The sequence below is a fragment of the Callithrix jacchus genome, chromosome 5 (assembly GCF_049354715.1).
Source record: "Callithrix jacchus isolate 240 chromosome 5, calJac240_pri, whole genome shotgun sequence".
NCBI classification, from domain to species: domain Eukaryota; kingdom Metazoa; phylum Chordata; class Mammalia; order Primates; family Cebidae; genus Callithrix; species Callithrix jacchus.
Genome location: NC_133506.1, coordinates 41680467 through 41701779, shown reverse-complemented (window position 1 = coordinate 41701779; position 21313 = coordinate 41680467). Strand labels below are relative to the sequence as shown.

The window sequence follows — 21313 nt, the reverse complement described above, 5'->3', positions numbered from 1 at the left end:
ATCCCTGGAAGGGAGATTATGAGTGTGCTTCTTAGATTAAATTTTCCTTTGATTTATGTGTATTTGCCATTATGTGAGGTTTTTACTTTTGAAATTCAGTTTCAGTGGAAGAGGTATTTGCATTCTGGGGAAAACTTGCTGGTCGTGGTTATCGATCTTTTACTTGCTGCTTGGCTTTATTTTCTATAAATATTCTATGTTGCTTGGCTTTCATTAATTTTGTTTTCAGATGTGCAGTTGGCAAACACCTTTCCTTCTTCTCACTGTAGCTTTGCGTCTGAAGTGACACTGATTGTAGGTGAAGAGCGTTCAAATCCCCTACCTGGTGGGTTATGAGGAATTACGGCTCCAAACAAAAGTAGAGATGACTTTGGACCACAAATCCCCCAAATAAGCCAGAAACTCTTCAGACCTTCCCTAAGGAAGGGGACGCGGAGACTTGTGGGAAACGGAGTCTGGAATTTGATGGATCGTCCCGGGAGGGCCCGGGGGACCGGTCCTTGGCAGCCCCGTCTGCGCATGTGCAGTTCTTCCTCATTGTTCCTTACTCCAGTCTCCGATCGGCGTGGAGCCTCCTTGTCTACGCGTAACTCAGCGATCAGGTCCTTCACGAAAGATGTGCTCTGCAGGTGAGAGCCTAGCTTGAAGGGTTGCTTTGCGGGGTTTGGGGTAGGTTTGTGTTCCCAGCCTGTGGAAGCAAAAACTTGCTCAAATCCCACGCGGGTTAAGACCCTGTGGCGCTTGTTCCCGAGTCTGCCCTGCATCTGTCCGTCAAGAAAGCCAGAGACAGAGGAGGAGGTCCGCTGCGGATCTGCAGGTTCCACAAAGAAGATAAGGGAGGGGGGCACAGGTTTCCCGTCAGAAAAGGGGGCTCCAGGAAAAGGCATTCACATGTTAAAGAGCTGTTCCCAGAAGCTCCTCAAATTCGCAGGTGCCCTGGGCCACCATTCATCAGCTGGTCAGACCCACGACTCCAGAGGGGATGAGAACAATTCTTACAACCTTTACTTTATGCTACACTATCGTTCCTACCTTGCAAGCTGATTGCAGTGCCTGAGTTTGAAAGTAAGACGAGTTCACATCCTAGCTCTGTCACTGGATAGCCATGAACACAGTGATGAACCTAACCTCTAAGACTCAGTTTCCCCATCTGTAAAATGAAGTTATTTCTAAAACCTGCTTCAGGTCGTTCTGAGTGTTGAATAAGAGAGCACCTGGAAAGCACTGCGCACAAGTCCTGGCATTTTCTAAGCACTCTGGAAATGTGGCCTGCCTTTCCTGCTGTTCTTTTCACTCGGTGTATCATTTGATTATCAAAGACCCCCTGTAAAGTGGGTGTTACCCATTCCATTTTAACTGAGAAGAAAACCGAGACTCTGGATGTGAAGGCACAGGGCTTGCAAGTGAAGGGTCTGAGATACAAGCCTCAAACGGTTTTGTTTCCTAATTGAATGCTTCACAGCACTTAGCAGAGTGGCATGTCTTTACCTGCCAACCGGAGTGTGCAGGGACTGAGCCTTCCCTTAAGGCTCTTGGAGATTTCTTGGTCTATCTGCAGAACCCTCGGGATACTGTATAACTGAGGCCTCTGGGCACCTCAAAGTCCATCTCTCTGTGCCCTCCGCAGTTCTCAGGCTCCCAAGGGAGATTTGCAGGCAGTGGTTCTCAAACTCGTATAAGCATCAGCATCACCTGGAGGCCCTGTTAACCCCATCCTACGACTGAGTCCCACCCCCCCACCCCCACCCGCCCCAGGGCTTCTGATTCAGTGAGTCTGGGGAGAGGCCCAAGAATCTGCCTTTCTATTTAGTTGCCAGGTGGTGCTGATGCTGCTGGTCTGGAGTCCACACTGAAGGTCACTGTTGTAGGAGATGGTGAACTCCAAGAAAGAGTTGGAACCCAGCTGAAGGTCCCAGTTATCTGAATTTATTCCCCCTTCCCCCCAGTAAGGGTCACCCTGCTTCTGTGAGGAGGGGACATCAGAAGCAGGAATCCCACCTGGGAGGTCCCCACCCTCTCTGATAAAATGCACACAGCTGTGCCAAGGACATCTGGGAAACAGAGAGATCTCTAAGCGCTTGCTCTTGAAGCAATTCCCGATTCTTCCACTCTGAATAACTCAGCATCTTGGAGGTTGCCAAGAACCGTCGGTCAGCAAAGGTATGGGCCAGCTGTCAAAGGACAGAGGTGAGATGGACCGAGGATGGTGAGCTGGGCCGAGGATGGTGGGCAGGAGGCCGGCTGCAGGGGAGGAGGAACACCCAGTTGAGGACTGATGGGGAAAATACTATCGCCATTCCTCTCAGAAACTCCTCCCATGCCCCTAATGCTCCAGCCCTCTTCCTAGATTCTGCAGAGCCCTCAAACCCCGCCCATCTGCACATCTGGAGTTTAGGGATATGCTACCCATTACCTACTCTTGACTTTATCGGAGTACTGGGAAGCTTTTCAGGGGTTATGTAAATGTGCCTCATTTTAAAAGTGAAAAATATTAACTCAGTGCTTAAGTGCATAGCTTCTGGGGCCAGACTGCACGGGTTCAAAGCCCAGCTCCACCACATTGCTCAGTCTTCCCCTCGGGTTTCTCTTCTATGAAATGAAAGTCATAATAGTAGCTATGCTTGGCTTTATTTTAAAGATTATATGAAAGATGACCTACAAAGTGCTTAGAACAAGTCCTATTATGTAGTAACTACAAGTATTGCCAGTATTTTAATATTATTATAACTAAATTATTGTAATCTAGGCTTGCATTATATGTTAGTGGCAGAATCAGAAAAAGAACCCAAGCCCCCTGACTCCTACGCCATTGTCCACCTGTCTCAGTTAAGTCAAAACAAGTTTCTTATTAAAAAAAAATATTTGGAGACACTGAAACCAGAGGAGAACAAACCTTTTCCTTTTTTAAATAGTCTCCCTTAAAACACAAGTACTTTTGTTGTCACGGGTTCCTGTTAATTCTTTAACCTCAAGGAATTTAAAATATAAGTTGAAAAGTAAATGAGCACACCTTTGTAAGGTTTTGGCTGTATCATTTCTTACGCTTTTTATTATGGAAATATTCACAACATACAAAAGTCAAATGATATAATGACTCCCAGGTATTTGTTACAGCTCCAGCATTGGCCAATTTTATTTTATCTGTATACCACCCCCCAACACACACACACACACACACACACATGTGCGCACACGCACACACACACTCGTGCACGCGCATTTATACACTTTCCCCATTACTACCTGCCTCTGCTGGATTATTGTAAAGTAAAATATCAATCAATCAGACATCAAAAACTTCAGTCCATAATATGTGCGGTAATAGGACAGGTGGCATGACATCTCATCCTTTGTTGTAACATGATTGTTTAACCAGGTCTCTTTAGTTGGATTTTGTGTGGTTTATATTTTTCTGCTACTATATCCAAGGAGGTTTGTAAGAAGCAAATATTTGCTTTCCCCAGTGAAAACCCTGATTCTCTCAGCCTCCAGTGGTTCGATCAGGGTTATAAGAGTCCCCTCTGGAAACTTCTACCTGCCACTTCTGAAGGGTCAAAAGAAATTTTCCCATGGTTCAGCAATTCACCATCAGATACATGTGAATTTCTAGGGACGTGGTAAGAAGATCTTCAAAGTAGAGCAGATTTCTCATGATTTCTTTGCTCCTACTCCCTCCTACAGCTCTGCCTTCACAGTTCTCTAAACTTTTCCAGGATCAGAAGAAAATGAACACATCCCAGGTGAATTGTTTACTTATTATTCAATTTTTCTGTGAAACTGAAGAGGTACTTTGCATTTTTAGTAACCATGCTTTTTTGGCCATTTTTTTCTTCATTTTTTCACTTTCTGACTTATTATTTCTGCATTATTATTTTACCTTCTTTTTCTCTCTTCCAGTGGTTTTGAAAGTCCACATTTTATCTTTATTCTGTTATTGATTATCATTAATTACTATTGATATGTTTAGCATGTTTTTCTGTCAACATCAGAATTTTTTTCATCAATAATATACCTAAACAAGATATACTCTTCTGTCATTTCAGGTTTTGTAGGAATCATCTAAATACTTTTCTTTTTTTATATGATAAGTATTTTTGAATCCTTTGCTAACTATTACATCATACCTTCCAGCTACTGGAACAACAATAATTTGTATTAGAATATACATTTTTTGGTCATTTTTATTGTTACAAATTTGAAGATAAAGTGACAAAATTATAATAGCTGATCAGCTTTACTATTATGTACAATTTAGGTCTGCATATTATGTTCCAGTCACTGTTAAATTCCTTACTTGGATTAGCTCATATAATTCTGACAACCACATTATGAATTAGGTAATTTTTACTGAGGGCAAAACAGATTTCAGTGACTTCTTTGGGCCTGCCTTCCTTCCTTCCTTCCTTCCTTCCTTCCTTCCTTCCTTCCTTCCTTCCATCCTTCCCTTTCCTTCCTCCTTTCCTTTCCCTCCCTCCCTCCCTCCCTCCCTCCCTCCCTCCCTCCCTCCTTCCTTCCTTCCTTCCTTCCTTCTTTCCTTCTTTTGAGATGGACTCTCTCTCTGTCACCCAGGCAGGAGTGCAGTGGAGTGATCTCAGCTCACTGCAACCTCTGCCTCCCAGATTCAAGCAATTCTCCTGCCTCAGCCTCCCAAGTAGCTGGGATTACAGGCACCTGCCACCACACCTGGCTAATTTTTATATTTTTAGTAGAGAGAGGGTTTCACCATCTTGGCAGACTGGTCTCAAACTCCTGGCCTCAAGTGATCCACTGGCCTCAGCCTCCCGAAGTGCTGGAATTACAGGCATGAGTCCCTGTGTCTGACCCAAAGATCTATCATTATACTAGTTCTCTCTCCTGAGCTCCAAGACCTTATATGCAACTGTTACCTGGACATGTTCACCTGTATGTTTCACAGGTACCTTAAGTATAACATGTTCCAGGTTTCTCTTTCTCTCTCTCTCTCTCTCTATCTGTCTCTCTCTCCACCCAATTCTTTCTCCTGTTTTGGAAATCCTAGTGCATGGCACCAGCATCAGCCCAGCTGCTCTCATGATAACCTGAGAACAATGTTCCATTTGCTCTTCACTGTGTAACCAACATCTAGTTAATTCCGTATAGAATCAGCTCAGGCTTCTCAGTCCCCAGTGCTGCTACATGAAGACAGGTGGCCTCTCTCACACTAGTCTACTATCTTCCTCTCTAACTTCCTTTTAAAACTGAGTTTCCTGACCTTGACCATTGACACTTTGGGCCAGGTAATTTGTTGTTGTAGGGGCTGCCCTGTACATTGTAGGATGTTTAGTGGTATCTCTGGCCTCTACTCACTAGATCCCAACCCCACCCCTCTCAATCATGGCAACAAAACATGCTTCCAGATAAAATTGCCACTAGTTGAGAACCACTGACTCAAAGCATTGTCCACTCTGCCCCCAGAGCATTAATTTCAAAATAGAAATCTGTTTACATTACTTATTTGTATGTCCCCAGTGTCCACGGGAGTGATCTCCTAAGTAGAGGTGTGTACTCTAGAGAACTGCACAAGACAATCAGATGGTGCATGGAAAGAAAGTATTGGAATATCCATTTAACTTTGTTTTATATCTAAAACAAAACTAAGAAAGTTGTTAAGCTTTACTTTTGGTGAGTGGCTGAGAGTGGAGTATATAAATAATTTATAAATACACCGAGGGATGCTCAGGGATTTTTGCCGAATGACTAAATATTTTGGAGACCACTGATGTGTAGGAGAAAGTCTAAAATCCCTCTCTCTGACCACAGAGCACCTCTGTTGTTCTTGATCTCCCAAGTCCGCAACCTGATTCTTCTATCCCCTGTACCACCTTGTTAATTCCTTTCATTTGAGGTGTGTGTTCATGATCCGCACCTTGGCTTATGCCGTTGCCCTGTGTTCACGCAAAACTCACTGCTTGTGGGCAATTAAATCTTACCCTCCTTGGCAAAGAATTACCTGAGGATTAATTTTTTCCCTCATTGTGACCTCCTTCTACCTTGACCTCACATTGTTTTCATGGCTTCCATAATTTATTGTTGCATGTGTATGTTTGTATAGAAACTCTCTTCAGCAGTCTGAAGAGCCTTAAAAACAGGACCAGTGTCTTCTTTGCCCTAATCTCCTCTGCAACTAGACCAGTTCCAGAAATGTAGAGGAAACTCCAGTTGTTTTATGAATTAGTAAGTGGATTCGTAAATAAGCATAAAGGCCTAGTATTTCTATCATGATTTCTGTTTCCCCATAAAATGTACCTGAAGGAAGGTACATGTCAGACAGCCTTTATAACATTTTCTGGTAAACTTTTAACAGAGAACATGGTAGGGATTACTTCCCATATATATTTCTCATGCCATTGAGTCTTGAGCACTTCAGATGAAGCAGGATTGGACTGTTACAGGGCTCAGTGCTGTTCGAGGATGTATCTGTGTACTTCACCCAGGAGGAATGGCAGCTGCTGGACCCTGCCCAGAGGTTCCTGTACAGGGACGTGATGCTGGAGAACTACAGGCACCTGGTATCACTGGGTAAGCCCAGCTTCTCATGTAACTCCTAACAGCACGCATTTCCTATATTAGGAACCAAATCATTGAGATTTGGGAGTCAAGACTCTTGGAGGGTACTTTGAAGATTATTGTAGTCTTACCTCCCTGGTGAAACAACCTACTTTGATGAAGCACATTTGGGCACCACTATTGTGTAGCTTCTAGAGCTTCTCCCTTCTTGTCCTTAAGAGAGCCCAAACCCTAAGCAACTTCTTCAAGTCTCATGTCATTTCCCATAACAGGGCACTGTGCTACCAAACCTGAGCTGATAGTCAAGTTGAAGCAAGGAGACGAACCATGGATATTAAAGAGAGAGCTACCAAGTCAGAGCCACTCAGGTGAGTTGAAGTCAGGTACAAAGAGGCTGGGGGAAATTAGATCCCAAGTGGCCAGTCCAGGTATTAGAATCTTTAAAATATATTTTAGAAATCTCTTTTAGAGGCTCCAGGCTTTTAGAAGTAATGGAAAAAGATGAGGTTTCAATATCAAACCTCAAAATATTCTCATATATAAAGGTTTTTTTTGTTTTTCTGTCTGACTTTTAGGAAGAGGCTTTCTTGGTTTTTGTAGAATCCAGTTGCTATCTTCCTCATCCTAGACCTTTATGTTTTTCTCTCTGTCCAACAATGGCCATTGTTCACTTTCTCTCTGGTATCTAACATGCATTCATTCATGCATTCCTTTATTTGACAAATATTTATTCCAGACCCACTATGTACCAGTCACATTCTAAGTGCAGGGAATAGGGAAGCAACATCTCTACTCCTATCAGTAGATTCAGTCAGCAAATAAATACATAATAAGCCATGTAGTAATCAACATGACGAAAAAAATCAGATGAAAGAGACAGAGACTCCTGGAGAGTATTGTTTTAGCAAGGGAAGTCAGAGGAGGCCTCTTTGTGGAGGTGAACATTTTAACAGAAACAGTGGAATAGAGTTTTCAGTGAAGGGATGGAGTGAGCCATGGATTATCGGAGCGATTTCCAGACCAGGAGAATAGTGGGTGTAAAGATTCTGAGAAAAGAGTATGTTTGGTGTAATTAGAGAACAGCAAGGAAGTCAGTGGACCAGAAGACATCCAGTGAGGAGAAATGAGTAGATAAGGTTAGAGAGTTAGCTGGGGGGAAGCTTTATAAGCCTGGTAAGACTTTCAGTTTCACTGAGTGAGATAATACGTAAGAGAATATGGCAAAGCCTATACCTTTAAGCACTACATCTGGAAGTCAGGAAAACACAAATCTCTAGCAAGGGAGACTGAGAAGGACCATCCAGCATGGTAGAGGGAGAACCAGGAGAGCATGAACAAGGTGTTTCAAGAAGAAAGGAGTGAGATCCAACATGCAGATGGAAGTGTAGAGTTCAGCATTGCCTCATCTTTTCCTGAAAAGTAACCAAAAACCACAAGGAAAATACAAAACAAAATGTCAACTCAATTTTCACTGAAGTTGGAAACAGCTCAAATGCTAAGGCAGCTGAAATCCTTAATATATATATAAAGGTGGAAAATCTGCCTCAAGCAATGAAAGTCAGGCTTGCTTATAGATGTAATTTACAGAGAAAATAACATCATGCAAAGCAGTGCTGTGGAAAACAATGTTAGATATAGTGTACAGACCATATTTACTTGGAAAATTTTTCTTGAATAAAACTTTAAAGTGGTAAGGAGACGACTTTTTAAACAATGGAACAGTAGTAGCATTGTTTTGAAGGACATCTAGGTTCTGAGGATGGCTAAGGACAGAATATATACTAACTGAAAAACTGGAAGGGAGGTTTATAGCTGAAAATGAAGAATTTTAGAATTATACAGCCTGACCTGATAGGAGCTAATAATACTGTAGATTTTTGAGCTGGTCACTCGAACATGTATTGTGAATTTAGGTGTAAGAATCTAGTATAATATCTAAGCATTGAAATCTAATATCAAATGTTTTGTTAGTATATTGACTTCTATTTATGTTATCTACTATAGAAAAATCCTAAGCTCTTAAGCATACAATTGATATTATTGCATACAATGTGACAGCAGAGGATAATAGTTAGCACCGATAGTCAAAATTATTAAGAAAAAGTTCAACGAAGGTCCTTGGACTACGTTAGGTAGCCAGGTGTGTGTGTTCCCACAGAAAAGAGAAACCAAAGAGAAATAAAACATATGAAAGCTGAATTAAAAATTAAGAGTTGGCCAGGCACAATGGCTTAACACTTTGGGAGGCCAAGGCTAGAGAATCATCTGAGGCCAAGAATTCAAGAGCAGCCTGGGTAATATAGTGAAACCCTGTCTCTGCAAAAAATAATAAAAATAAAAAAGTAATTAGCTGGGTATTCTGGTGCATGCCTGTAGTCTTAGCTACTTGGGTACTTGGAAGGCTGAGTGGGAAGGTCACTAGAGCCCAGGAGATGAAGGCTGCAATGAGCTATGATTGCACCATTGCACTCTAGCCTGAGCAACAGAGTGAGACCCTGTCTCCAAATAAAATTAAGACTAGGCACAGTGACTCACTCCTGTAATCCTAGCATTTTGGGAGGCTAAGGTGGGAGGATCACTTGAGGCCAAGAGTTTAAGACTAGCCTGGGCAATGTAACAAGATCCTGTACCAAAACAAACAAAAAATCAGATGGATCTGGTGGCACACATTTGTACTCCCAGGTATTCAGGAGGCTGAAGTGGGAAGATTGCTTGAGCCCAGGAGTTCAAGGCTGCAGTGAACTAATTGTACCACTGCATTATAGCCTGAGTGACAGAGCCATACCCTGTCTCAAATAAAAAATAAAATAAAGAGTTTAAAATTTATGTCCATATAAAAACCTGCAGATGGAGATATATAGCAGCTTTATTCATAATTGCCAAAACCTGGAAGCAACTAACATCTCTTTCAGTAGATAAATGGGTAAATAGACTATGTAGTATATCCAGACAATGGAATTTTATTCAGCACTAAGTAGAAATGAATTATCAAGCCATGAAAAAAATGGAGGAACTTTAAATGTATATTACTAAGTAAAAGAAGCTAATCTGAAATGAATAGGCTATATGACATTTGGAAAAAGGCAAAACTATGGAGACTAAGTTAAGATTAGTGGTTGCCAAGAGTTAAAGGGGAGGGAGGGATGACTAGGCAGAGTATAGATTTTTAGGGCAGTGAAACTATGCTTCCTGATATTATAATGGTAGATATATATATATATATATATATATATATATATATATCTACCAAATAATGGTAAATATACATGTGCAACACCAAGAGTGAGTTCTAATGTAAACTATGAACTTTGAGTGATTATGATCTGTTAATTTAGGTTTGATCATTTTTAAAAAATACCACTCTTGGGGATGATGTTGATATTTGGGAACTTTGTACATATATGGGGGCAAGGGGCATATGGGAACTCTATACTTTCCACTCAATTTTGCCATGTATGTAAAACTAATCTAAAAATAGTCTTTTGGCCAGGCATGGTGGCTCATGCCTGTAATCCCAGCACTTTGGGAGGCCAAGTCAGGCAGATCACGAGGTTAGGAGATCAAGACCATACTGGCAACATGGTGAAACCCCATCTCTACTAAAAATAGAAAACTTAGCTGGGCATGGTGGCACATGCCTGTAATCCCAGCTACTTGGGAGGCTGAAACAGGAGAATTGCTTGAACCAGGGAGTTGGAGGTTGCAGTGAGCCAAGATCACACCACTGCACTCCAGCCTGGTGACAGACTAAGACTCTGTATCAAAAAAGAAATAGTCTATTAAAAAATTAGTATTAGAACAGGGCACAAACCATTGGTAAAACAAATCAGCAGATTGAAAAAGGTAAAAGTAGGTTGGGCCAACAAGACAGATTACTATTGATTAACTCTAATAGAATCAGGTGGTAGCACCAACAATCAGAATATGGAGATGAAATGGATCCTGTTGCAGGGATGGCTTATTCTCTCATAATATTTTAACATTCTCTTTAGACATTGTTTTTCCATATCAAAGCTGCATGGAGAGATGGGGCCTGAACTATAGGACTGACCTTTAGGCTTGAGGAAATGAATTATTTTGTAACTTTAATTTAGGGTTGATGTGCATAATGAAAAAGAAAAGATTAGAGGCATATAGAGTAAAGTAAGGATTCCCCTGCAGCAATTAAGGTATAGGGGAGAGAGAGAGAGAGAGAGAAGGATCTAATCTTTCATTTGCTTACAAACGTAATCTGTGCTCTGACACTTCCATTGGTAACCCTTCAGTCTTTATTGTCTCCCTACTGTGTCCCCTATGTTTACCCCATACTTTGATTATCCTCAATTGGATTAATCATTTTCCTGACATCCTTTGTTCTCAGTTCACTATTTATTGTTTTATTTCAAGATTTATCCATTTTAAGGGCATATTTGTAACAAGCCAAAGCTACATGCATTAATTTTTGACTTTGTCTCCTTTTTTTTTTTTTTGCTATAGTGCATGTTTTATCTTTGCTTTCATATTACCCATCCAAAGACTAGAATAAATATTTGTTTAGGACTTCTATTATCCCAGGATATTGTGCCTGAAACCCAAGGATCAACTCAGCATAGATCACTTGCATACAACCTCCTTCCTTAAGAAATGTGTTAAGATTTATAATGTATGGTTAACTTTTCATATTTCTAGAAGTCCAGAAAGTCAATAACATGAAAGAGACAAGTCAAGAAAATAAAGACAAATATTTGAGGCAGGCTTTATTCATCAACAACAAAATACTGACTAAGGAGAGAAGTAAAACCTTAAGGGAAGCATTTAGTATGGCCACAAACACAGGGCCCTCAAGAAAAATATCCCATAAATGTGACTCATTTGGAACAAGCTTCAAAAGTGTTTCAGAACTCATTATTAATAATAGAAACCATGTAAGAAAAAAGTCAGTTGATTTTAGTAGGTGTGACTTCCTTGATATTAAGCATAATAAAACTCATTCAGAGAATAAACCCTGTGAAAATGATCAAAAGAAGGAATCCCACAGTCATAATGAGGATTTTGTTCAACATCAGAAGGATTCACCTTTGGAGCAACTTCTTGAATATAATAATTGTGGGAAAGCCTTTCACAGAAAGACAGCCTTTCTTACACATAAGAGAGCTCACACAGTAGAGAAACCTTCGGAAAGAAATGAATATGGACAAGACTTTATCCCAAAATTAAAGCTCAATTCTTGTCCAAGAACCCTTAGGGAAAGAAAGCCACATGAGCCCTATAAAAATGGGAAATCTTCATGCATGAAGTCAAAACATGCACATCAAGAAATTCACACAGGGAAGAAACACTCTGAATGTAATAAATTTGGAAAATTTAGCAAGAAATCAAACTTTACCCAACATCAAAGAATGTACACAGGAGAAAAACCTGATGAATGTAATGAAAATGAGAAAGATTTGAAGAATTTAGACCATACTCAAAATGAGACAATTCATGCAGGAGAGAAAATCTATGATTGTAAGAAATGTGGGAAATTCTTTCATGAAAAAGCATGCCTTACTCAACATCAGAGAAACCATGCAACAGGAAAACCCAGCAAGTGTAATGACAGTGAAAGAGTCTTAAAGAAGGAATCTTGCCTCACACTCAATCAGAGAATTAAAACAAGAGAGAGAAACTGCAAAGATAATAAATGTGAGAAACCTTTCTTTGAGAAGTTGAAACACACTCAACATCAGAGAAGGCACTCAGGGGAAAAAACCAATGGATGTAATGAAAGTAGGGGTGCCTCAAGTAGGAAGTCACAACTCACACAACGCCAGAGAGCTAACAAAAAAGAGAAAACCTATGACTGTAATAAATGTGGAGAAAGCTTCCATCAGAAAACAGATCTCACACAGCATCAGAGCACACACACAGGGAAAAAACCCTACGAATGTAAAGAATGTGAAAAATCCTTCTTTGTGAAGTCCAACTACACTGAACATCAGAGAACTCACACAGGAGAAAAACCATATGAATGTAATGAATGTGGAAAGTCCTTCTGCCAGAAATCAGCCCTCACAGTACATCAGAGAACTCACACGGGAGAGAAACCATATAAATGTAATGAATGTGGGAAAACCTTCTGTGTGAAATCAAACCTTACTCAACATCAAAGGACTCACACAGGTGAGAAACCCTATAAATGTAATGAATGCTGGAGATCTTTCTGTGTGAAATCCAACCTTGTCGTGCATCAGAGAACTCATACAGGAGAAAAACCCTACAGATGTCCTGAGTGTGGGAAAACCTTCTATGAAAAGTCAGCCCTCACAAAACATGAGCGAATTCACACAGGGGAAAAACCCTATGAATGTAATGAATGTAGAAAAAACTTCAGCCAGAGGTCAGCCCTCACCAAACATCAAAGGAAAACACACAAGAAGAAAATTCCCATCAACACCCTCCATGTGCCGAAACCTGCGTCTTCAAGCCAAATTTGTTGAACATCAGCAAAATCATAGGGCAGAAACCCTAAGGTGTTAACACATCTAGGAAAGTATTTATTTATAGGTTATAATGAATAGGAATTAGAAAATTAACATAGGAGTGAAACCACATGAATTCTTTGAACATGTAAACCCTTTCAGCAAGCATTCAGAGCTGTTGAGAAAAAATTAATTTGAGATACATGAATAAAAAAGTTTTTGTGCATAAATTGTTTAAGTAGAAGTCATATTTCAGATGTAATATCAGGCTAATTTTAAAAAGAACAGAAAATGTCATGTTCTTAATAGAATGTGAAACATGATCCTTTTGTAAAACTGTGAATTGTTTAAGTCATTGACAATAGTGTTAAATATGTGTGAAGATTTCCTGAAGTATATTGGGCTATACATACAGTTACATAGGATATGAGTGTGCTGTATAACATAAATTATGTGTATGTTGGATTTGTACATGGGAACCCATCATTGTCTCTGAATCACAAAAACCCAATATATTTTATAAGTAAAAATTGAAAGTCACATAACCTGTGGCCCAACAATTCTAATTCTAGATGCATACCATAAAACAGTAGTTCTCAACTGGGCTTCTTAAAGTGTGTTTGGAAATAAGTTGTTTTGATTGCCAACGTGACTGACATGCTATATAGGCTCTTGGTAGCTGGGAGGCCAGAGGTGCCAAATTCCCTGCACTGTGTCAGTGGAAGGACAGGAAATAGTCTTATCCAGAATACCAGTAGCTTTACCACACACACAAAAATTGCTCTAGAAACTATTGCACATCTGCACCCACAAATTTGTACAAGATTAACTGTAACATTGCAATAGTTTTTGTTAAAAAAAATTTTAAAGAAAATATCCAAATGTTGATTAACAATAAACTAAATTAATAAATGTGGGAATAGTTATACAGTACCAATAATATACATCAATGAAAATGAATGAAACTCTATCAGATACATTAACATGGTTATATCTTAAAGTGATGTTGAATGAAAAAAGGGAAACTATAGATACTATGTTATTTTATTTATATAAAAGAGTACATTGTTCAGGAATACATATATAATTAGCAAAATTAGAAAGGAAAGCAAGTGGATGATTAACACAAAATCTACAATATCAATTACTTTGTGGAGGAAGAATGTGGGCTTATATTTAGGGAGAGAAAAGAGAGATTTATGTTTCTTAAATGGGTTATGGATACACAGATATTTCTTTTATTTTTATTTATATTATGCATATGAGTACTTATATTTACATGTATATCTGTTAATAGAATATCTTATTTTCAAGAAAAGGCTTAAAATGATTGCATTAGGACATTAACAAAGGTGATGTTTTATAGTAAGAATTATAGTTAAGATTTTTTTTACATTCATCTATTTTTCTGTAGTTCAAATCTCTTTAATGACTTTTTTCAAATATCCATACCACTAGTCATTTAGGTCTACCCTTGATTTTATTGATTGTCTTTTTCCATTTGTTTCCTAGTAGAATTTCTCCTAAATTTTTTAAATGATAAAGTGACCACTGACCAAGTTAGAAAAAGTAAGGAAAGTGGAAAAGAAAATCTAAGTACAGTATACTATAGACAAGTAAAAATGAAAAAGAATCAACAATAAAACCTATCACAACTAATATGAACAAATTGAATTTCTACATCTAAGACAGAGGTAGTTTAACAGTGACTTAGAAAACTTAATCCAACTATGTATGACTTGTAAAAAAAAAGTACCTAAAACCAGGGACAAAGGGAGTTTGAAGTTTAAGGGATGACAAAAATAGATTCAGGGTTTTTTAACATTTATCCACTAAAGCATGACAACATAAAAGTAAGTCCTGTGATTACCTTGTTTAACCAAACGTTCATGGAGTTGTAGTCTAGGGGATAGGATGGATGTTAAAAGTTGTGGCAGGGCGTGCCAATCGCCCTGCAGTAGCCATGGTCCCCTTCTTCCTTTAATAGTAGAACTCCCTAGTGAATATTGGCAGGGCATATGGCCACCCAACTATACATTTCCTATCCTACTTTGCTACCAGAAAAAAAAAAAAGAAGAAAATGGCACCTACTTGCCCATTGTAACTCTTACTTGGATTATTGGGAGAGTGTAGACATTTATTTCCAATGGATTTATTGAGAATTTATTCTCCTTTGAATAACAACAAAAACCTGAAGGCCACCAAATATACAATAATAAGGGATTGACTAAAGAAATTATCACATATCCAAAGGACAGAATATCTTGCTATTCATTAATAATAGAAAAGTCTCATATGGGGAGACCAAAGCACAGAGGTTAATTTGCTCAAGATCATACACCTAGTAAGACATAGAGCCAGGATTTGAGTCTGGGTAGTCTGGCCCCAGAGTCTGTGCTCCTAACCATTAGCTTCTTCACTGCTCATCAAAAATTATTGTGTAGGGGAAAATCCACCGACAGAAAAATATGTTCATGTTATGTTTCATTTGTATCTTCAGCTAATATTTCTAACCCTTCAAGGTCTGAGAATCCACAGGAAACTGGAAAGGGCAGGGCAGGGAAGGGGCTTTCAGGCATGTCTGTCTTTTTTATTAGTGGTGCTCTCTTCATTGTCATTTCTAGTGAGAAAGTTTTAAAGATACTTTGTTTTGGTTTTATTTGTAATGATGAACAGCACACTGAGAATGGGGCAACTTCTAATCTTGACATTGCCTCTAACCAATTGGTGACCTAGTCTAGCCTAATTTTATTAATCTTTAAATTGAGGTATATTTAGATAATACTATAATGCTTTTCCATTTTTATTGTTCTGAACTTTGTATGTCAATCTATAGGGCAATCAGCACATCCTTAGAGGCCAAAGGCAATGATGGATATGGTGTGAGTAAAAGGCCAGCTCAGATCTGGAAAGAATGAGTGGAGAGTAAAAAAAGCATGTGTCTTTAGAGGAGATTGAGATTGAATTTTCTCAGCTGGGCCTGCTGACTCCCTCTTGTCTTGAGTGTGCCCTCACGGAGATCCAATAAGCCTTTTCTTGTGGAATCTGCCCCCTGCCAAGCCCCTCAGCTTAGCTTCCTGTTTCAAGAATTGCCCCGAAACTTTCATTGGCAAACAACCAAAGTGGTGTCTGCATGGGGTAACACAATGCTTTGCACACTCTGAACAGAAGGGTCAAAAATTGCTTATAGCTCAGCTCCTTGCCTGGGGCTCTTCAACCCCTGCCTAGAGCTCTGGAAAGGGCAGGGCAGGGAAGGGGCTTTCAGGTATGTCTGTCTTTTCTGAATTTCTATAACTGAATTTCTGTTCCTGGAGTCTTGTCCTCCTAACACACAAGACCCATTGCATTCACATGGAATCAGTATCTGGGCCCAAAGCATAGCTTCGATTTAGACAGGACCTTCCACCTGATGACCAATATCTGTCTCTGATGGTACCCACTGGTCCCTGAATCTCACACTGGCTTCTGGTAAACTCAAACCAGGGGTGCTAAGAACAAATACAGGCCAGAGAGTACATAAGCCATCCTGAAGCTGCAGAAATATAGTGTGCTCCCAAACACCAAAGAAACATCAAGAAATCCTGGGCCCAGGAGGCTGAAATCCATTTTAATTCAACATTTATTTATTGGAGTCACTAAGGTCATTTTGTAGCATTGAGTGCTGTGAAGAATTCAAAGACCATTAACATCCAAGTCTGGGTTTTAGGCAAAATGGCATATTGGGGAAGCACAACATGGGATGGAAAGCAGTTCTGGGATTTAACCCCAGCACTTCCGCCACCTACCGGTTGATGTTGGATGACTGACTTCACTTCTCTGAGCATCCATTTTCTTATTAAAATAAAGATGACATAAAAATAATAAGATATCAATACTAACTTCACAATAAATATGTTCATTGGTACACTTAATTAAAATAATCTAGCAAAGTATCTTGTTTAATAGAAGTAATGGCTTTTATTAGGATCTTGTTATGCAGCAAGCAAGGGTATACATGCCGTATCACATTTAATCTCCAAAACAGGCCTACAAGATAAGTTCTCTTTCCATGCTCATCTTAAAGATGAGGAAAACAAGGCTGATAGATATTCCTTAAAAATTACTGGAGTTAGGCCAGGTACAGTGGCTCATGCCTGTAATCCCAGCACTTTCGGAGACCAAGGCGGATGGATCACCTAAGTCAGGAGTTCGAGACCAGCATGACCAACATGGTGAAACTCATCTCTACTAAAAATACAAAAATTATCCAGGCATGATAATGTGTGCCTGTAATCCCACTTACTCTGGAGGCTGAGACAGGAGAATTGCTTGAACTCAGGAGGTGGAGGTCACAGTGAGCCAAGATCATACCACTGCACTCCAGCCTGGGCAACAGAGCGAGGCTTTGTCTCAAAAAATCAAAAAATTACTGGAGTTATAGAGAATCCCAAATCCCATGGAGACCCTCACTTGCACTCTCTGGCATTTACATTACTGAACTTTGTTACATCAGTTTGCATGCTCCTTACCTCTTCCAAATCAGCACAAAATATTCATGCTCTTCTTAGTTGCTCTCAAGGAACTTATCTCTTAGTGGCCACGCCACACTTGTCAAGAGCAGAGTTGCTAGAATCATCTCTTGTGCCCTTTGACGCACATTCCTGGCCTCCCATTGAGCACCCTGTTCCAGAAAAAGAAGGAAATGCCTGCTCTCCAGCCCTGAAACCAGCAGATATGGAGCCAAGGCCTTCTCTTGCCCACCATTCCCTTGAGACCAAGTCCAGGACAGAGTGGGAACACTTCATAAGATTCCTCAATGTTTTGTTTCTACCTTACAAGAGCACAAGTCAATTCCACCTGACATTCTCCCCCTTCCACCCCAAATCTCTCTGCAAGGTCCTTTTCGAGGCACTTTCAGTTTGGTTCCTAGGACCAATGCTTTGGACGAACAAAGATGTGGAGTCTCCCCTATAAGGCTGTAGACAGAGCGAGAGCAACCTGTTTCCCTAAAATGGAACTGCACATGTGCAGAAGGAGCTGCTGAACATCTGTCCCTGGTGACTTCCTCTGGGTAATGCAAGACCCCATTTCCCATAAATTTCTGTGGCACCTTTATTTGTGATTATGCAAGAGTTTCTGCTTCATTGAGTACACTAAATGCTTGCTCTCAAAGGTAATTTTTTCCTGTCCCATAAATGCGTGATTCTTTCAGTACCCACAGAGATTATAATTAGAAATGGTTTAAACACAATCTGTGTGTGTGTGTGTGTGCGCGCGTGTGTGTGTGTAAAATCTGCAAGTCATCACAAGATATAAATCAGTTTCATCTGTTAATATACATGAGACACTTAAATAAAACTCTAGGAAATAGAATCCAACAAGGTACTGAAAGAATAATAACCATAATCAGTAGCATTTCTTTTGGGAATGCAAAAAAACAACAAAACAATCATTCAAAAGGAAAGCGTTGGTCACCTTTGGAGGATGCTTTGAAAACTGGAAAATAAAGAGAAAGAACAATGAATTCTGCCTTTCCTTTGTGAACTGTTCCTCAGGGCAACCAAATAATTGTGAAGGGAATGTTTCTCCTGCCAGAAGTATTACAACTAGCAAATGAAGAAATCATGTTAAAATAAGTATATTACCATTTTGTAATCCCTAATGCATTAGTGGAGCTGGGCAATGATATCAACAGCTGCTAACATTAAAAAAAGAAAAAAGTGAGAGGCCAGGCACAATGGCTTATACCTGTAATCCTAGCACTCTGGGAGGCCAAGGCAGGTGAATCACTTGAGGCCAGGAATTCGAGACAAGCCTGGGCAACATGGCAAAATACTGTCTGTACTAAAAATACAAAAAAAGAAAAAGATAGCTGGGTGTGGTGGTGCATGCCTGTGGTCTCAGCTGCTTGGGAGGCTGAGATGGGAAAACCAGCTGAGCCCAGGAAGTCAAGGCTGCAGTGAGCCAAGGCCACTGTACTCTAGCCTTGGCTACAGATGTCTCATAAAAAGATGTTTCAACAAAAGTGGGGGAAGCAACAATAATTATGCACCTTCTGATGAAAGAATGCACCACCATATATTCATGTTCAAAACTTGCATCTAAATCTGATCGAGGCTGGGTGCGGTGGTTCTCACCTGTAATCTGAGCACTTTGGGAGGCTGAGGTGGGTGGATCACCTGAGGTCAGGAGTTTGAGACCAGCCTGGCCAACACGGTGAAACTCTGTCTCTACCAAAAATACAAAAATTGGCCAGGTGTGGTGGCGAGTGCCTGTAGTTCCAGCTACTCAGGAGGCTCAGGCTGAAGAATCCTTGAATCTGGGAGGCAGAGGTTACAGTGAGCCAAGATCATACCACTGCAACTCCAGCCTGGATGACAGAGCAAGATTCCATTATAAATAAATGAATAATGAATGAATAAATCTGATCAAGCCTCTGGTACCAATTTACATGAAATGGCAGGAACAAAAGAACATGTTATGTTGCATGACTTCTCAGAGATGCAATCAGCAAGCATAGATTGTGGTAAAGTAGGGCAAAGGATCTGGTTTCTTAACAAATTAAAAGGGGAATAGGAGAAGCAACTGAATAATATATAGATTTTAAAGCTGAGGAGATCTTGACACATTCTGATACAAGGAGGAGGAACTTCATTCCCTCCCCTTGAGTAAGGGCTGGACTTGGTGACTTACTTTTGGTGAACAGAGTGTGGAAAGAGGAAAATGTTACCTTCATAGTGAAGAGACCTGGCAGACATTGCCATAACCAAGTGATCAGGTTAACGAATGCATCCATTCAAAAGAAGCAGCGACACTCCACTCCAGCCTGCCACAGACTAAGACTCCATCAGAAAAACAAAAAAAGAAAAGAAATGTCGGATAATCTCACCTCCCAGAAATAATAATGTTTAACGTGGTTGTTTTTTTAAAATCTGGAATTATTAAAGAACTATGTCTTATGATTATCTCTTCACTCAGCAATATACTTTTACAATGTAACTGTCTCACATGACTTTAACACTCAGATAGGGAAATAAGCTCCCATTCAAAAGCATAGCAAACATAAATATACCTAGGCGAAGCACCAGAGGATAGAAACAGGTGATTTGCAGAATGAGAACTCTCAAAAGCTAACAGTCATATGAGCGGTGCTCACAAATGTTAATAATCCAGGAAATGCAAATTCGTGCAGCAATGAGATATAATTTTAGACCTGTTAGATTGGCAAATATTAGGAAGCTCAGTAAAGCTGCATGTAGGGGTGTGTGGGGTACAGCAACCTCACGCACTGACCTCCTAATTGGACAAACTGAAGAATCCCCCAGTGTGTATGGCTTGATGGAAGGCAGGCTCCAGCTTCCACCAGGGATACTGCAGGATGCGGTATATTTCCTTTCCACGCCTGCTGACAGGCAGGGCCTGGGCACACTCTCTGCGACTGACCACTCAGGTGAGCCTTTCTGAGACTTTGAATCAGGGGCTAAAGATACAAAGACATCAGAAAAGTGAGCGATTCTTCCCAGAAGAGCCCAGCAGAATGGCTGTGGGTGTCCAGTGGTGTTGGTGCCTGTGGCAGAGTCCTCCCAGGACTGCTTCTGTGCCTGCCTTATCAGTATTCTTCCCAGCTTGGAGACCCTGGGTCCCCATCCAGGACTGCTCAGTTCTTCAGCTTTCAGGAAGATGGAGCAAACACACTTCTCCCTATTCCTCCCAGTAAGGAAAACTAAAACTCTGGACATTTGGGAAACTTTCAGCCATTATTTCTTCGAATACCTTTTCATCCTCGTCTTCTTTCTCTTCTTCTGCAACTCCGATGATACAAACATTGGACTTTGTGATAGTCTCACAGGTCCCTGAAGCTCCGTTCATGTTTTTCAATTTATTTTCTCTCTGTTTTTCAGTCTGGGTAGTTTCTCTAGTTACAGCTCCCAGTTCAGTGATTTTTTTCCTCTGTCTCCTCCATTTGGCTATTGAGTCCATCCATTTATTTCGGTTATTGTATTTTTTAAATAAATTTAGTTTGTATATAAAGCAGATGTAAGAATATTCTGAAAAGTGGAAAAAAGAAGGCAGATCAGCTAGGAACCGTGGGACAGAGTAGGGTGTTCTCCGGGCTTTCATTTTGCTTCATGTATCTGGACTTTCATTTTCTTCAGTTCTATGTGAAGCCTTCATGTAGGGAGGGCTTCACGTAGAACTGAAGAAACTGGCGATCTGGAAACTGCAGTGTTTGAGATGCAGGAAAAGGCCCCACAAAAGCCTCCTCCCTCTAGACAAAGCAAAGACAAAACAGAAAGCAGAAAAGGGGCAGCCTCACAAGATAGAAAACTTTAATATAACCTCTCTACTCCAGCCAAACACCACAGAAA

The 21313-nt window shown here is 40.2% G+C and overlaps 1 protein-coding gene across 4 annotated transcripts; it reads left to right on the top strand.

Moving 5' to 3' along the window:
* The first annotated feature begins 523 nt into the window (after window positions 1-523).
* LOC144576407 (uncharacterized) lies at window positions 524-13563 on the top strand. 4 transcript variants are annotated; one of them, XM_078371820.1, is made up of 6 exons: window positions 524-629; window positions 1947-2160; window positions 3682-3740; window positions 6411-6537; window positions 6798-6893; window positions 11194-13563. In XM_078371820.1, exons 3-6 carry the CDS (start codon window positions 3726-3728, stop codon window positions 12981-12983), a joined length of 2028 nt encoding a protein of 675 aa, XP_078227946.1. In that variant the 5' UTR covers window positions 524-629; window positions 1947-2160; window positions 3682-3725; the 3' UTR covers window positions 12984-13563. The 4 variants fall into 4 exon arrangements, with proteins under 4 accessions (XP_078227946.1, XP_078227945.1, XP_078227944.1 ...); XM_078371819.1 differs by lacking the exon at window positions 1947-2160; XM_078371818.1 differs by lacking the exon at window positions 524-629 and having other exon boundaries at window positions 2030-2187.
* Window positions 13564-21313: the final 7750 nt, after the last annotated feature.

Excerpts from the sequence above, each read along its gene's own strand:
- LOC144576407 (XM_078371817.1), top strand. The coding sequence starts at position 3,651 with ATGATTTCTTTGCTCCTACTCCCTCCTACAGCTCTGCCTTCACAGTTC. Across the intron at positions 6,538-6,797 it reads CAGGCACCTGGTATCACTGG|GGCACTGTGCTACCAAACCT; the intron begins GTAAGCCCAGCT and ends TTCCCATAACAG. Across the intron at positions 6,894-11,193 it reads ACCAAGTCAGAGCCACTCAG|AAGTCCAGAAAGTCAATAAC; the intron begins GTGAGTTGAAGT and ends TCATATTTCTAG.